Genomic DNA, 18,913 nt, shown 5'->3' on the forward strand with positions numbered 1-18,913 from the left:
AATTGAATAGAAGCCTCTGAATCTTTTCCAGGTTTAAGTTCTATTATCCTTCCTAAAAGCTATACAAAAACTAAATAATAAAAAAGTTTTAAAGAACCTTTAAACCTGTAGATGGCAAGCAGAGAGGTGGAAACACAATGATTTTTACAGATCTGTTTAATATGAAGTAACTGAAGTTCGCAATAATCAGAAGTAGACGCAATCCAACTTTTTTGGAGGTTTACCTTCAAATAAGTAAATCTTATGGGTAATTTTATCTGATAGATTTTATTTCCATCCTCAATCTCTTTCTAAATATAAAAGAATAACAGTTTTGTAGAATCTTAAAACAAGGATCACATCAAAATGAAAAATAACCATCCTGGCATCATTAGCACAGCTACCAAAACTACATTGGTATTGAATGGATTATGATTTCACCTGGAACTGGTTTATATTTAATTTTTAAGGCCCTTTAGATGAACTATGAAATTCAGTAGAAGTAGTGCAAAACAGCAATAAATATCTATATCAACCTGTTATGTGAAATATTTTAAAAATTATATAAAGCAAAATAAGTAAATTTAAGAGTCAGAGTACATACACATAAGCATTTTTATTATGCATATGAGAGAGTGTATGTGCACAGGAGAAAAAGTAAAAATTCAATTATAATACTTCCTACAATGGAGATTTAAATCAGTAGAAAATCTCTACATAGACTAGTCGTTATGGTGATGCAAGGTCAATGATCGGGGCTGCTTGCCCTGATGAAACAGATCTCCTTCAAAGTACAAAGGAGCTTACAAAGACTTGCATTGCTTCCATGGCACAGCATTTACGGGATTTGTCTTAGCTAGCTAAAAGCACATTTTTCGCTTGTAAGATTTCCACAGTCCAATCAGAGAATAAATAAGTAATCTGTACCTCCGTAGCTGACTTTAAAAAGGCCACATAAGTTTCTAGAATTTCTAATTTTGAACTAATTTTTTTTTCAATTTTTTTCAGTTCTTCATTCAGAAAGTCATTTCTGCTAGAAAAAGCTGCCAGCTGCTCAGGTTCAAACTCTTCCATATCTTTGGTGATTCTCTCGGCTGCTTCCAGTTCATGTGACATTTCCTTTGAGGGTAAAAGCATAGAAAAACACATGTAATGACTGAAAACGACTTGCGAGTTTTGATATCACATTGTTAATTTTCAGTAGTATTGCTTTCTTATGTATAATTCAATTACTTAGTTGAAGAAGAGCTTATAATGGACATTATTTGCTAAAAATAACCGTTTCTTTCCTCTAACTTTTTTATACTAAAAACTATGGATGTAGTTATTAACATAACTTTTCAATGGGAAAAAACCAGTAGCAATCTCGATATTCAGATTAAGTAAACCAAAGTGTAAGAATGAAAACAGCAGAAGCATTGCATATGGGAACATCAATAGCCAGGACTGATACAATTCCTTTAATAAACAGTGTAGGCCATTTTTCTGAACTGATTCTCTTGAGTCTAAATCCCTCTTAGCTGCTTCTCAGATACTCAGTTCTTGTAGAACAACACAGTGTTCACTCTAGTGAGATTCCAGAAGCACTGGGTCCTCGTAAGGCTGCTGCTGCTGTAATTGCTTTAAGGCCTGTCCTTGTAGCACTTTGCCTTATCAATCTTAGTTCCACTCATGCCTTCATTCTCGAATCAATAATTGCTTCCTAGCTCCAGACTAGTCCCTACCCCTCAAGCTAGACTAGCCTGCATTCCAACCCAAAACAATGTTCATACATGCAACAAATCTGCAGAAATCAGATGGACATCAAATAGTGGGTTGTATCTGTTACTGCGTCAACTGCTCAGACCCAGAAGAAAGTCATAGTATGCTGTCTCAGCAAGAGCTGAGTTACTAACATTTCCATGATTCAGCTGCGATTCTGGGTTTCAGATTCACTGTCTTAACTCATAGCTTCATATATCTATGTGTAAATGCTTATCTACATTTATATATTTAACTCAATAACACTTAGCATATCTACCGCTGACATTCAGCCAAGAGTGCAAACTCCAGCATATCACAATCCACAGAAAGAATAGGTAGAAGTTACTATTGTCAGGGCAACAACAAAAGGTAACACCCTGGCATGCAAAAATTTGGCAGAAAAGACACTAAAAACTGTTATACAGTCTTGTGGAACAAAAAGAGGCTCTTGCTAATCTGCTGAACTTTTTATATTTTTTACTACGTGCTCTCCCGCTTTTCTTTAAAGTGAATTTTATTTCCACAGACGCTGTACAGATACAGCTCTTGGGTTACGCAAACTATTGCCTGAAATAAAAAAGAACTCCATAGGAGTAATGGAGTTATTAGAATTTAAGAAAAAAAAAATATACTCCTAAAATATATACTGCCATATTGTTCCACTTAGCCATGAAATATGCACCTGTGTCAAGATCACAGAAGGAATTCAACTTGTTTTAAGCCACTTTCAGATACAGCAGTACTGCTGTGGCAGTTGGAAAGGCCTTGGATGTGACTTAAAAATACCCTCATCTGTGTAACAGAGCTGGGTGCTGCAGTGCTTTCCTAGCATGGCTTCATTCCCAACATGACCCATGGCTATCTGATGGCAACTTTACAGCTCCCTTCAAATTTTTTTTCACCTGGGAACTACTTTTTTCTTTTTTGCTAATTAATCCCTTTTATTTGGCATAATAAACCACAAGCAGAATTTTCTGTGCCTAGACAATTTTTAAACTTGGTGCCTCAGGTAGGAGTAGCAATCCACATTGGAGGAGTCTTCCTATCAAGGGCTGATACTGGGATCTTGAGGCAGAAAAAAATAACAGGATGAGATAGAGACAATGGGGATAACCAACGATATAAGGATTGATTTCCATGGGGTTTTTTTCATTAACTGTGTTTTTCATTAACTACCGTTTTAAACTAAACTATAGACCCATTTTCTTTCCAAGAATCCATAAGAAACTCTGTCTCTCGCCTTATTTAGAACTACAGCATACATTTGTTCCCAAAAGCTTCTTTTTTTTTTTTTTACCTTTTTTTGTTTAGCCAGTTCAAGGTGTTTGTTCAAAACTCTTTCTGACTCAGACAAACATGAACCGATCTCCATGCCAACTGCAAGCATCGGGGTGATTTCTTTAATCCACTGTGATACCTTTATTTGAAAGCATTGTTTATATAGTTAATTTATACAAGCAAACAGTATAAAAACAGTATAAAACAGCAGTTTGTATAAAAAAAAGTGTAGTAACACCTGTCTGTTTGTGTTTAGATTATGTACTTTGTATAATCAGAGAAATTCAGGAATGAAATATATAGAAGAAAACGCTACTGTTTCTCTTAAGAAAATTCTAACAGGTATGGTCAGAATTTGAGAAAAAAAAACTTCTGTTTGCTCTCATTTTATTGATAGTGCTTTTCTTTACCTTAAGTATCCCAAGGCTTGTTTTTTCAATACGGCACAACTGCATTATAATCTAGATATAACCTTGGCAGAAATACTTTTATTGTGCTCCAGGTTTTTTTCAGAAAGTACATTTAAAGCTTCTCTGCCAAGACAAGAGACGTGTTTGTGTGCAGATACACGTACACAACTCCATTTCATTGCCACTGTAAGATTCATATATGCATGATGATAACAAAGGAGATTATGAAGAGCAGAGGCAAATGATAACAGCCGTAGTATGTATAGTTATTATTAGACAGGTGAATTCACAAGTCCCATATATTTTAAGAAGTGTCTGCTGACTGAAGTTCAAACTTCATTACAGGAAGCTCAGGGGCAGTTGAATTTAGCACCAGATTCTTTGGGATACTTTGCATTAGCAGAATTAAAAATGTTTTTCTTGGTAGGAGTATAACAATAAGCACTGTCCACTGTAATGAAAGATCATGTATCATGACTCAAATCTTCAAGATGGGATCCTCTCTAATGCAATACTGGGTGCAAAGTGAATAGAACAAACTGCAGAATGAAACCATATATCAAAATTGGGGTCTACATTTTTAGTAAAAATTACCTTCATAATGGAAGTTTCAGCTTAAAATTCACAGTATGCTGGTGACATCATTTCTACAAGACCAACAGCAGCTGTCAGCAAATCTTTTATTTTCCACAAAACTCAAAAAGACTTTCCCTGTGTTCTAATACCACAAGACCTCTCCTACATAAATTGTATGCAAAGGGACCATTTTATGGCAAATTATCTTCCCATTTGATTCAGAATAGCTCATTATAAACATAATGCAAATATTATAAAATATCAGACTGCAGACTTAGTTATTCAGTCATTAGATTTGATTTACTTTTTTTGGTCTATGCTTTGGGATTTCCTTCATATGAACCTTGTTAAAAGAGTATATTTTTTTAATTTGAATTCACATTGGAACCTTATTTAGGAGCGTTGTCTATTCCATTTCTGAGAAGTCATTAAAAAGGTCTGCAGTACTACAGACCATTCAACAGCCTAAAGAAGGTTGTGATGTCCTTGATGCATCGGTATCTTAATGAATAAAGGGAATTTTTATAGTGAACAATATCTACTCTCCTTCAGCCGTACTGAAAATTTGCTACAGTTCAAAGTCACCATGCTTATTAACCCTCATTTTTGCCACATTTATTTTTATCTTCAGCCAAATGAAACAGAAGACATAGAACCAGTATAGCAAACCTGCATGCAGGTCACAGTCCGAATGCTCACTTCTTTTCCAAAAGGAAAAATTGTAATAGTTCATTAACCAAGAAAATCCATGCTTTATTGAAGATCACTGATAAAATGTTCTCATGGAAACAGCTACATTTTTCAGAACAGCTTTAGGTTCATTTGTGCTGATAACAGCATTCTAACTACAACTGTACGCTCTCTAACAAACCAATATGTTATTTGTAATTATTTGAGTCAATTTTAATTCACATTGCTAAATTATGGAAATGCAATGCACTGTTCACGAATGCAATAAGAAGATGACACATTATGAAGTACCTTATTTAGATGATCTTCAAGGGAGGCAGTCCATTGCTGTTTCTTCAAAGTAAGTTCTTCATAATGTGGACACTGCCTGGTTAATTGATCTACTTTTTTTTTAATATATTCCATCATTTTCCGAATTCCTGTGACCCAAGAGCTAAAATGGAAAAGTAGAACTGCTGTTATTTCTCATTTTTGCTCATCGGGATGATAAAGATTTTTTTAAAAACCACATTTTCTGTTGATTTGTATGACAAGTAACTTATGAATTTTAAACTGTGACCCTTAAAAGAAAAATAACCAAGAATAATGTTAAAACGAATCCAAACAAAATTGATAATGAGTAGAACACAGGAATGACATTTCCAAACATATAATTTATCACCAGTTCGTAAGTTAAATTCGCATGCCAGATATCCTGAATCACTGAGAAATACTTCATCTCACAAATAATTCTGACTTTAGTTATACTATCTAAAGACTAAAACCACAAATGGAACAGCCTAAAATGAGTGGAAATATATGGCATATCACTTCTACTTTAAAAAGAATGTTTTCTTTGGACTTTCAAATATTTCAGTAGTTGAAAAAAGAATGTCATATACATTCTGAGTCAACATTTCTTCAAAGATGCTGTTTTAACTGGAGAAAAGACATCAATTTACAAAACAATACCTTGCCTTATAGCTTAAGATGTTTACTATCACAGAAACAATTCACAATCTGAATACCTGAGGCAGTCCTCTTCAAATTGTAAAGAAGTTACCACATAAAATTAAGATCTGAAGTTTTGATTAAAAAAAAAAGAATCCCACACATCAATTGATTTACTACTGAAATTCGTTCATCATCATAAGAATTCGTGTAAGACAAACATGTTCAAAATATTTTTTTCATTACTTTAGTTTCATCAGAAACTTATGTTAATACAGGTACTTATTCAAAGCTTCCTCCTTTGTCCTCTAAAATTAAAGGAAATTTTCTCCTCACTTCAGATCAGGCTCAGAGAGTTAAAATTCTGCAACCTCAAAGAAAAATCTTGTTCTACATCACTAACATGAATTATGGTATTAATAGACCATTCTGTTCGTATCTGACCCAAGAACTGGTCACAAAGAGAAACAAAATTTTTAGTGCTTTTTAGAGAGTAGATGGTTTTAAATTCTGTAAATTACTCTTTCAAAAATTATCAACCTGCCAGTTTGTGGTTAAATTCTAAAAATGTCACTCCACTATTTCAGTCCTCCTTAAAAAGTGGTATGTTTAAAAACTTCTACTAGCATCACTTCTTTAAAAAGAGAACACTAAGAGAACACGATTTATAGGTTTTGAAAATAACTTAGATCTCAACAAAACGTTTGAAAGAATCATTGCTTTGCTGTGAGTTAACACAATAAATTTATAACAGCAGGAAAATAAAGACTGTTCTTACACTCATAGGCAAGCTAATTGGCTGGCAAAGTAACAAGGGTTCTCTTAATGGACAAAAATTCCTGATTGTATATTTTTTTTTAGAATTAATACATATAAATTTTTGCTCCTCCTGTTTTTCTAGCTGGCTTTAATTTGAAAATATGAGATCTCAAAAATCAGACTTACCAATATTTTCATTCCGAAACACTCTAGGATTACAATAAAAAACTGCCTTCTGTCACTTTTCTATAATTTACTACTCTTCCAATGTGAACATTTTCAGCATTTTCATTTATTTGGACTTTTAGTATGAGGCTGCAACATGCCTCAAGAAGATGTGAAAGTAGGACAGAATTAATATAATATTTCTCCATTTTTACTGTGAGTTGGATTTCCAATTATGTCACTGAAGCCAGTGTCACTAGCCTTAAACATAGTCCTACCTCAGTGTGAGGGTATCAGTATTAGATTTGTAAATCATAAACTACTATAACTACCTAATCATATGCATACAAAATGCCTGGCTTATTTTTGTGTACTCTGAAAATGAAAATAATGAAACAATGTGGATACAGAACTCCATCTACATTTAAATTCTCTTAATGTTCAAGTAATCTATCTTCTCTCAATGCATTTAAACCAGAACTACAAGGCAGCCACTTTGATACTGCATTAAAAACGCATTTTCCAGTAGCCTCTTTCAGAAGATACGGTGCAATTCAGGGCATCATCTCATCAAAATTGACAGTGTCGTTAGAAAAAGCAAATGAGAAGTCTGAGGGCAGTTAAGACTACCAATGAATTGTGCAATAAAGGGAACAAAATAGTCATCAGGATTTAGCCTTGATAAGAGTTCTCTTTTCTGTCCAAATCTTCTTCCTTTGACCCTCAGCTGTTCATACAAATCTTGTCCCATGTGGGTTAATCACTGGGCTAAATACTGGCCAGCATTTAAGGATAGCACAGTGACTTATTCATGACAATGAGAGGCCTCCCTTGTTCCTCTTTCAAAACATTAAAATTTCTGGGTAAAATTAATATTCTAGAATATAACACCTTACAGCATTTGCTGACAAGAACTCACTGTGTCACCATCACTAGGCTTATGAGCTGGGTGGGAGAATTCTGGGTATCTCCTAAAGCCATGAGTTAGGCAAAAAAACGTAGACTTGTCTTGGTGTACCGAAAGTTGAATGCAAGTCAGGATCATTCTTGTGGCTTTGATGACTAGCCCTGTGCTGAGCTGCATCTGGAAGAAACTAGCCAGCAGATTTCTCCCCTCTGTTAAGGGCTTGTGAAACTGCATCTGGAGGCCAGTTTGGGTCCCCACATTTACAAGACAGACAGAGAAGCTGAAGTGAATTGAGCAGAGGCTACCAAGACGGTTGGAGACCAGGGCACATGATGTACAACGGGGTGCTGGCAGAACTCTGTTCAGAGTAGAGGTGAAGAGATGATCTAATTGCTGTCTTTCATTATCTATGTGGAAGTGGGGTTATACAAAAGACAGTATCAGAGTCTTTTCAGAGGTGTACAGCCAAAGGGAACGGTCAATGTTCACAAGTTGCAGCAACAGAAATTTTGGCTAGATAAAGAAAAACATGTTTCACAAGGAGAGTGTTTAAGCACTAGAACAGGTCCCCCAGAGAGGCTATGGAATCTCCATCCTTGGAGATATTCAAAATTTGGCCCTGAGCAACCTAATCTAACTGACGGACTTTGAGCAAGGGATTGCTCCAAGTAACCTCCAGAGTTCCTTACCAGTTTAAATTATTCCATTATTTTAATCCTCAAGCCCATGTCTAGGAATATAAAGTGTTCCACTTGCACAGAAGGGCTAGCGTTAGTCATTGAAATATACGGCAAACTCATTACATTTGGGCAATGAGGCCTGAAGGCAGCAGGGAAAAACTAAAAAGCTGCAGTATTCTGTGTTTTTTTCTTAGAAAGGGACTTGCTTATTTTTATGATGCAAGCAGACATTTAACATATTTGAGAGCCTGCAATTTTTCACTGTTCTTAAGAAACAGCAAAACACATTTCTAGTGAGATTGCCTATTGATATTGTTTTAAGTTTCAAGTTCCTTCTCTAAATCACTGCTGCTTCAGGTGTAATGCTTTGCCATTTTTTAAATTAGAATGCCTTCTAGGCAGAAATCTTACCTTTCTTTCTTTATTTAAAGAGTATCTTGAGCAGTGCTTTGGCACACAGGAGGTCTGCCTGTGCATTACTGTTTTTATTGAATTTTACCAGAAATGACTGATAGGGTTATTTTGACAAATTCATCCCATTCTTCTTGATGTGTACCTATGATATTTTAGTATCCCACTCCTGATTTGGACTGTTTAAAACTTTTTTTAAAGACTCTCAATGAGGAAGAAAGAAGATTAACGACTTCTTATTTTAGGGATTCATTTTATCAAGGTCTTTAGCATTCCTAACATTAATCAATGCTGTGCAGACATAATTTGAAACACATCATCTTCTGTTGAGGCAACGTCAAGCAGAACAAAAAGTCCTAGAGAACAGAAGCATGCATTCCGGAATTATGGCTGGTTTAGGAATCAAAGTTTCACTGAGGAAAATCCCTTTCCTTTCCATTTAATTAAAATATCAGGAGATGCTGAAGTAGTAACAATAGCTGCAAGGCCAACTTTATGTGTTCGCAAAACAAGTTTTTATTTGAATTTTCTATTTCATCCCTCAAGCCAATTACATCTAGGATGACAGGTGAAGGCACTTTGGATAAAATTTTTTGCAAGGTCATGAGATTAAATGGAAAATCTTATCTAGACTTTCAGTTGCTGGGTTGAAGTAAAGCTATTCAAATTTCAGGAATAATTAAGGACTTAAGCGTCTAATGGAAAGGCAGAGCTAAGCTGACCATGAGCCAACCATCAGCCATGGTCATCTGCTCTGTCTTTGAAGTAGAACTCATTATTGTAAACGATCTTCATTCTTATTGCACCAGCCTCTGAAGACCTGAAAAGTAGGAGATATTAAGCCACTGGGACTGATTCTAAATGAAGTCGTGCTTTACACCAATGTAAAAATCATATCTGTAGAGTACATCATAATTATAACTAACGCAAGCTTTGGAAGAAAAAAAATAAGTACTTCATTCATGAATTAAAACTAGTAAGAAGTGGAGAAACTTCCATATTTTCTGCACTTGGCTTAACACCTGTATTTTTGTCTTGCTTCAAATCACATTATAATTGCTATAATGATAACTTTCAAAAAGGTCTAAAAGGACTACATCGTGCAGCGGGAAGTGTTCATAGCCATTGATATTTTAATTTTCATTTACATATATTTACTTTTCCAAAACGTTAACTAAACCACTGTTTCTGAATACCACTTTAACATACCAATTCCACTGCTTGACACCACTCTTACAAGCAGCATGTAGTATTCCTAAAGATTTTTGTTAAAGAGATTGGTTTGTATAAATACCAACAGATAAGTATGGCATAAACTTTGATTTTCAGGTCATTTAAATGCACACCTACTTAGTTAACTACACTGGCTCTAAATGCGGTCTGATTCCAACTAGTTGAGTTACAAAGCAACAGGTAAATATGGAGAAATGCAGCAGATAGATAGGCAAAAATGGAGGGAATACCTGTGAGAGTCTGCTTTATTAACTAAAGTTTGTCCCTTTTGCAAGGTAGTTGCTGTGCAATCTTTAATTGCTTCCTGTAATTCCTCATACTTCATTATCACGATAGGCAAACGTAAGCCTTCTGAATTAAAGATTTTCAGGTAATTCTCAATACCTTCAAGACCATCAAGAACCTGGAAAACAAAAAACATCTATTGTCAATATTTCTCTTTAAAATGTGCATGTATATTCTTTTACACAAATAGATGATCGATAGACATTTAATATTTGGCATATCTTCACAAAAGAAAAGCAGTATTTTAATTTAGGGCCTGATATTGACTTTGCAAGTCACATAAGAACACAAGTATAATTCAACAAGAGTTAATACAAGTATGGGCATGTGCAATCATGATTACTTTTTGAATTTAAAACTATTCCATTTTTTCAGCAATAGTCAGACCAATCTGACATACTGAAGCGGAACTAAAATAGCAAGTATAATACAGCATGATTTCCACTGTAATTCTTTTATTTTGCTTTAGTTTTATTTTGGTTCAGTCTGTCCTCCTCATTCACTGAACATAGTTTTGAGATCTTTTCAAGGAAATAAAGGACATAATCCCTCTGTATATCCTCTGCTTCTCTACTGTCATCTGGCTCCAGATAGTTCTCTCGCTTTCTAAGTCCTGTGCCTGTTCAATTGTTTCTCTACAGCTCCTTGTGCTTTACTAATTACCAAGATCAAAAGAAAGGAAAGGATTTTTCAGCAAGGCTTCTACTCAGCAATATGGACCTCTATTTGTTTATTGATTTCTACCTATACTGAATGTTATCACCAAAAAATCATGTTGACTAACAACATATACAAACCTGAAAATTCCATTAACAAGGAAAAAGAGAATCTAGAAGGTTAAGCAAAATAAGTTTCACTGGATCACGCAGAGGTCTGCATTCCAATACCCACAGCTACAAGCCGAGAATGCTCCACCTTTAAGTCCCTCCTGTATGTTCGCTTTAAAGCTAGTTACTATCTACACTATCTCGAATGATTTTTAATTTTCCAATGGCACATTGGAGGAAAAAAAAATCCAGCACCTGAAGTAGTTTGAAGAAACTATGTACATCCTGGAGTTCAAAATCAGAAGGTGAATTTTGAAGTAACTTGAGTGCCAAAGCACAAGATACTCCACGGCTAACTAAAAATGTGAATCTGCAAACATACTTTTACTCAATAAAAGCCTTATTTATTTACTTAAAGCTGTGGAAGTTAATGTTTTTTAAGATTTTGCCATACCAAAGCAACCTCAGACTATTCCACGTCATTTCCCAAGTATTCTCAGAGGACATCTATACAGACATTCCCCTGCAGAAAGTCAAACCGAAGGTAACTACATAAATATAGAAATGGATTGATATTTAAAGGAAAGCTTAGCAAGCAATGTAGATGATTACAAAAGAGTCACGGAGCTTGCAAACGTGCAGAAAAATATTACTTAATACATCCCAAATATACAACAGAATACAGCCAAATGTACACTTAAGAGCACAAAAACAATGCAAGTGATATACTTCTGCATTTATATTTTCCTGAACTCATTAAAAATTAAAATGACAATGAGATACGCAAGATCTAAAAGGAGTTCTCTTTGACTTAGTTCAAAACAACTAATACCCTATTTTTTTCATTTGCCCTTAACATGTAAAGAGGGTTCAGAGATTCAGGTATACCCTGAGAACGACTGAAAATGACTCTTTTCTGAACTATACTAACTATAGTGGTTTCTTCACTGTTACATATAGCAGGTGTAACAGCATGCTGTGGAGACACACCTGACAGTGCTTTCTTCAACAGGTGCTTCCACAAGGCACAGCGCTATATTCTGAAAGATGCCACCTTTGCTTGCAAAGCAATAGGCCTATATTTGCATAGCTCCTTGTCCAAACTACAAGGAGGTTGACTATCAGCAACGGTTTTAACACTGTTTCCATTAGCCTATCTCAGATTCCTCATTATAATTGAAATCAAAAAAGATTAGACTTATCGGAGCAAAAGATCCCTCTCAATTCAAGGGTCAGTAAATAATTTCAACGCTAAGTATTGTTTATGTGTTGCTAAAAAAATACCGAAGCAACACAGTACGGGTTGAAGACAAGCGTGATTACAGCCCCACCTGGTGCTTAAAACAAAAATTAGTGCAGGCAGTCTTTAGGTTGTTTTTTTAGCATATTTAATAAAGCTATGAAGATTGCTGTTGGAGCTATCATCGGAAATTATCTGTTTTTAAAGATTCTATTAACGACCTGCAAACGTTATGTTTAAAAAAAAAAATACAAAAAGACCATTTGGTCTTTGGACACCTTGAAATATAAACTTGTCTAAATAGTCTTCTAGCTAAAAGATTTTGAAAAAAACTTTGCATTACTAACACTACTTGCTGTGCGTGCACTTGAAGAACAGGCTTGCTGTAAAACCAAAGCAGAGAGATTTCACATTTTAGGTTTGGTCTTTAATGTTGAGGTTTGTCTTTTCAGAGGAAAATTTTCAGGTGTAGCTCCTTATTTTCAAAATTATCAGAGACAAAACTCAATGGGACGCCTTCAGATAGCAGAGTCTAGTTGCTTAGTATTTCCAAAAAGCATACAAATGCTTGTTTTCTTTAACTGCAGTGTAATAGGCAGCTGGTCAGCACCACTGGCTAAAGTCCTAATGTTTTAAAAGCTTTGTGCCCTAAATAAAGACAACAAAATTAAGAACCCATTTTTTAAGAGAGAGCTCTCTTATCTGATCTCACACACCTGGAAAAAGCTTGAATAAGTTCTCTACTGACATCAAGGAATGATGACATAGAGGATTCTTTGCTTAATCCTTCTGCTCTAACTCACATAAATTTCCTTTAACAAGTTGTTGTGCATTAATACTAAAATGTAATAACAGAACTGACTTCTATTATATGGTAAGCTGAACAAATTACTAAATTACTTCTTGCTTTAACTAAAGAATATCATGCAGTTTGCAGCTATGAAAAATCTAATACAACTGTGCAAACTGTTCCAATCGCTCATTTCTTCACTGTTTAAAAATATGCTCTATTACTGGTTGGAATTTGGCAAAGTTCAACATTTGTCTGTGGATTTTGTTGTCTGCTGGATAGAAAAATCATATGTTACTAAGATTTCCTTGCCCGTATAGTTGCTAATAGATCGTCTGTCTTCATTACCTACTACTCACACATAAATTACAAATATTATAACCAGAAAAGAACCTTCTTTCTCTGGAGAAAAGAAGGCTTGGAGGAGACCTTATAGTGGCCTACCAGTATCTTAAGGGGGCCTACAAGAAAGCTGGTGAGGGACTTTTTAGGATGTCAGGTAATGATAGGACCAGAGGGAATGGATTAAAACTAGAGATGGGACGATTCAGACTGGACGTTAGGAAGAAGTTCTTCACCACAAGCGTGATGAGACACTGGAACAGGTTGCCCAGACAGGTGGTGGAAGCCCTGTCCCTGGAAGTGTTCAAGGCCAGGCTGGATGGGGCTTTGAGCAACCTGATCTAGTGGGAGGTGTCCCTGCCCATGGCACAGGGGATGGAACTAGATGATCTTTAAGGAACCTTCCAACCCAAACCATTCTATGGTTCTATGGTTCTAAAAATACCAGCAGTCAATCCACAATTTCCACTGGAAGCTCATCTGTTGATTAAAATCCCTACTTGTTTTCCCATTTTAAGGCTTAAAACAGATTTGGCTCTGACTTAGCTGAGAGTGTCTTGAGGATTTAGTATTATTCACTTTCACCATGAACACAAGAAATAGCAGTAACAGAACCTTACAGAAGTCTGTTATAACACTATTTTCATCTTTATTGATCCTTATTTGGCTTTCTCATAAAAAAACTATTGTTAACCCGACACATATCCATGGATTTGACTTAATGATATTAAGCTCCCTCAATTCTTTATTAATCTATTAGCTTCTATCAGCTGTTCCCATGAGTTTGCTCAACCCCGATTTTAGGTTCAAAACTTCTGAATTAACTATGCCACCCTCTTCCCACCTCAACATTCTAACATTTTGGGGGAAATTGGAAGTTTTCAAGATTTTACAGCGCTACTTCTTAAGAGGGGAAAAAAATCTTACTCAACTTCTTTTTCATCTCTCCAATCTAGAAAACAGTTGAAGTTGGCACCAAATTAGCCTTCAAATAGGGTTTTGATTTTCATTATACGGGCATACATTCACTGCAAACCGGATGTAACCATTTTGCTTATACCAAGGAAAACTGTTCAGAGGATTGTTTAATTTTTGGAAAGACTCATTCCGAATTCAATCTAGTCTCTCAAAAGAGAAAGGCTCAGAAGCAATACAAGTGAATACACTTTCAGTAACCAACCTATAAATCTTTTAGATTTAACTGGGAGCATTTTACAGCAAACAATAGACACTGGATTCCTGAAGACTCATTTTCTTTTCCACATAAGTGCACCCTTTCACCATTTTAATTCTACTTGACTGAATGTGGCTAAATCTCAAGTAATTTGTATTATGTCTATCATTCCATTATTATTTTATTCCTTTCTACATGCATTTCCTTGACTGTACTGTACTCCTATATAGCAATTTTTTTTGGCGTTTTAATTTTTTTATTTCAGTCTATTTTCTTTACTTGAGTAATAAGTTTTACAGCATTTGTTTACTGAAGACCTATTAAAATTCCCCATTGAATCAGTTTAACTAAAAAATTCATGATATATTTTTAACTGCGATTAAGTGTTACCCTGTAATATCATAGCATTTGAAAAATAATTTTAAGATCTTCAGACTTGAGCCAGTAAGAATATCAAAAGTAATCTAACTCACATACAACTACATGATGACTGGTCTAAAACAACCTCAGAAGATGACTGAAGAAAAAAATCTGATATATTTGTTTTGGGATAGGGATTTGAAGAGAAAGTCTACAAGAGTACTCTTTTCATGCTTACATTACGGTCAATGAAGAAAAAGAAAAGAAATGATGAACAGAACTCTTGAAAGTGCATTGAAGTATTCAAGTATGATAAACAGCTGATATTATAGAGGAAAAAAGTATTTTAAATAGGATGTAACAAAAATTCATGACGAATTTTATGAAAATAATTTTCATACAAGTAGTCATTACTGGACGTGGTGTTTGAAAAAAGTAAAAATTTAGCTTTAAAGTATTCATATTTTTTTTGGTCATCAATGATTTACCCATTTTCATCACAGAAGACTGGGAAGGGACAGAAAATTAAACAGACATACTAGTCAAGGCTGCTTGTACTCAAACACAGCTCACACAAAACAAGCAATATATAGAAGTCAGTAGACAGATAGGCCCCTCTTAGCCTTCTCCTGTGAGAGCTGCAAGAATATAATTCTGGAATCTGAATCACTGCTTCTCCACATGAGTACATCGGTGATGGAAATTATTGCCTACACAATAACTTGCTGACCTTAGTAGACGTGTGGGCCATAATTCATCATTTGTGCTGTGGCTAAGGGAGTTTTGTACTTTTTTAACTGGCCACTTTGGTGTTACATCATGTCTAGACCGTGCAGTATATTACATGCCCACCACGAGGAATTGTATATTGACCTTGATTTTTCTCATGTTTGATTATTAATTAGCCCCTGTGGAGACCACTGCAAGTATAGATATTGTTTCTGGTATCCATACTAGCCTGTAACAGTTTGGGTATTTTAGAGCAACTCCTGTATCGCACAAGAGAGCCCATGATCTTAAAGTCCAGTTTTTGGCAGATAATATTTCCCAAATATCTTATTTCGGAAACTGAGTGCTCATCTTAATATACTTATTTGAAAAAAAAAAAATGTTTTTTAAAATGTGTTTGCAATTTCAAACTTTGAGGTGAAAGGTCATATTAAAAGGTAACCAGATTTGTATTTTTCCATTCCAAATTGTTTAGCAAACGCTGTTCACATAATCTCTTCAAGAGCACACTGACAGTTGTATTATCAGGTTATTATTCCAGACTTGGCTTCTTACCAACCTTGCCAGCAGTATGAAAAAAGTCATTGGCCTCTTGTAGCAGGGCTTTCCTTTCTTCCATATGGAAGCACACTTCTTCTCGCAACAGAGAGAGTTTCTGATTTGAAAACTTTAGATGTTCTTTTTCTGTATAGTCCTCTGAAAGCAAGATCTTAAGTGCTTCGGCTTCCAGTTGTTCCACAGTGCAATTCCATTCCTAAAAGGAAAAATTCTATTTTAATCAATTACACATAAAAAAGTGATATACCTGCACAATAATAATATGAATACTGGAAAACATGTATCACATTTATAGGCCTGAAAGTTATCACCATTTAAAACAGCATTTATACTGGGAGGGATTTCTCAGCAAATTAGGGGTTTTGTGACAGAGTTTTCAGTGGTGGTATTCTACATTCTTTGGCACAGTTTCACAGGCAGAAGTAGCAGTTGTTAGTCTGTCTGCCGGGAAAAATGGTCTAGATAATGTAAAGACAAGAAACTTCTACTGGGTAAGACCACACTCCCATGGCAAACACCTCCTTAAGCCCAATGATTTAACCAAGAACAAATTAAAATATTGCCTAGATAATAGCTGCTTCCAGCAAAACAATTTCTGCTGAGAGCTGTCTGGTAATCAATCAAATGAAATTACTTTCCTTTACAGTGAGGTGTGCTATCATCCTTGACACTCTCCATTGTACATATTCCCTGACTTTCTAAACAAAACCACAAGTCGGTTCGAAGCATGCCTCTGCCTTCCTAGTGGCAGTGACAGATGGAAGAGGTGCTTTAAAAAGGAAGATCGTACTTCAGCATTTCAAGCCACATAGTCAGAAACATTACTGACATTTAATTGAGGTAGGTACATAAAACTAAGGTGCTTTAAAAAGGATTCAGCTGAATCAGTACAAGTTTGCATATAGATATTTTGCCTACATTGCACCACTTGGAAGCATATTTAGCTAATCAGAACTGATTTTCTGTTTGACTCCTATTTCTTTTTTCAACTATTCATAGTGAACTGATTTGCGTTTCTAGCGTACTGACCCAAATTATACATCAAATTTAGGGATTAAACCTTCATGAACAAAACTTTTTCCCCTATGTTTTTATAGCTGTGATAAATACTATTAATTCTATTATTCACTATTATTAACACTATTATTCAATCTCAATATCTTCTGTAGGTTATAGAGAGGTATTGAAAGGCATATCAGACTACATAGCCTAAACAGAAAAGAGCTTTGCTTTAAGAGAGTCAAAAGAAAAATGACATTTCATCTCTTCCTGTCTTGCAATTACTGCTTTGGTGCTCAGTTGCTTCTTTGTTTTTCCTGTGTTTTTATAGAAAAAAATATAAACCAGTAAAACTGTTACACAGTGTACTTTATCCCTGCTGTGCCTGTCAACGCTTAAAATTGGTACATTATTATGCTGTTCAAATTAAAAGGAGCTTCTGATAACTATACTGCAATTTCCCATGCCTTAGGTAGCATATTTCCTTCGTTTTTTCTGGTAATGAATTAAATAAGAGAAGAACCTTTTTGAAATTCATTTATCATTTCCTTCCACAGATCTGTACCAAATGTCTATTAAAGCAGACAGAAAAATATTTAAAAATAAGACACGAATTTTTTCATTAAAAGACTCCAAACTGTGCACATGGCACAACAAGATTATAGGGCAGGTTCTTTTATTTTCAGCATGTTTAATGAACATTAGCCTCACATTTGATATTTCTTTTTAGATAAATTATTGCTAGTGGAGGACGCTATTTTGGAAGTTTTCCCAGAAGTAGTAATCTGGTTATTCATAGATCTTTCACAAATAGCAGCAATTTTAATTGCCCCAGTGTCCCACCATGCTGCTTTATCCTTCTTCGAAACACAGAAAGAGGAAGTAGACCTATTTTGATCTGTGTAGGTCAGTGCATTCCTTTCCTGATGTTGTCCCTTGTTGTGACAACAACTGGCATGGTAAAAACACTTGTGCAAAGAGATCAGCAACTTATTTTACACAGTATTCTCCACCAGATGCAGTTACCTCTCCCTACGTATTGGTATGGACTAGATCTGGACCAAGAACTAATGAGAGACAGTCTACAATTCCCAATGTACCCATTGCCCAACATAGCCAAGCTTAAATAGTACATGGTAATTCCAATGGAAAGGACTAATTTCCTTGCTGCATTCTAGATTAACTTGAACAATTCAGGAAAAAGACCTAGCATTACTCACAGGTCAGTGAAAAACACACCTCAAAATGGAAAACACACGCATTCAAGACCAGACCGTGCCTGTATGTTCTTGCCTTGAACTTTGGATTCATTTCTGCACATGAACAGCACATGAACTAAAGCTGAAACAGAGGGTATTGACATGGGTAACAAAAGTAATTTTAAAATATGAACAAGCCCATGGGAATAAGGACTGTGATGCCTGGTGTGATGTCAATACATAGCAACAGTAGTCTCAAAATCATGAACTATAGAAAAATACCTTTAATATCTCTACCAAGGTATATTAAGTGATGAACCTTTCTGTGTTAATTAGTCTGTGGTACTAACTGCTGCAGGTTATAACAGAGACAAATATTTTAGCAAAGTTGAGGAAAAGAAGGATACGCATTTTATATGATAAATGAGACTCTAAACAAGATTTTAACATGCATATTTTCATTAAATTAAAATCAATTTAAAAGGATATTAAAACTTATTTAAGTATGAAGTAAGGTTTTTGAGGAGGAAAAATTTAAAAAAAGACATAATGTTAATAAACATGTAAGGACTGCTAATACCTTCACTGAAGTAGTAATGTTTCAGATTACAGACTTATTTGATCAGTATCCTATTTCTGTGCAATGCAACTTTTCTTTCATCTTGAAAATCTGATGACTAGGAAAAGGAAAATTATGACAATCCTGCTG

The 18,913-nt window shown here is 35.1% G+C and overlaps 1 protein-coding gene across 2 annotated transcripts in view; it reads right to left on the reverse strand.

Moving 5' to 3' along the window:
- The window catches only part of CCDC141 (coiled-coil domain containing 141), a 101,621-nt gene that overhangs the window by 36,833 nt on the left and 45,875 nt on the right, over positions 1–18,913 (reverse strand). For both annotated transcript variants that reach the window (XM_063341871.1, XM_063341872.1), the window contains exons 8-12: positions 16,008–16,202; positions 9,992–10,164; positions 4,968–5,109; positions 3,020–3,139; positions 907–1,098 (exon numbers count right to left, since the gene is read on the reverse strand). In XM_063341871.1, the coding sequence (XP_063197941.1) occupies positions 907–1,098; positions 3,020–3,139; positions 4,968–5,109; positions 9,992–10,164; positions 16,008–16,202 (822 nt within the window). The remainder of the gene's footprint in view (positions 1–906; positions 1,099–3,019; positions 3,140–4,967; positions 5,110–9,991; positions 10,165–16,007; positions 16,203–18,913) is intronic.

Source organism: Chroicocephalus ridibundus, chromosome 7, assembly GCF_963924245.1.
Source record: "Chroicocephalus ridibundus chromosome 7, bChrRid1.1, whole genome shotgun sequence".
Lineage (NCBI taxonomy): Eukaryota > Metazoa > Chordata > Aves > Charadriiformes > Laridae > Chroicocephalus > Chroicocephalus ridibundus.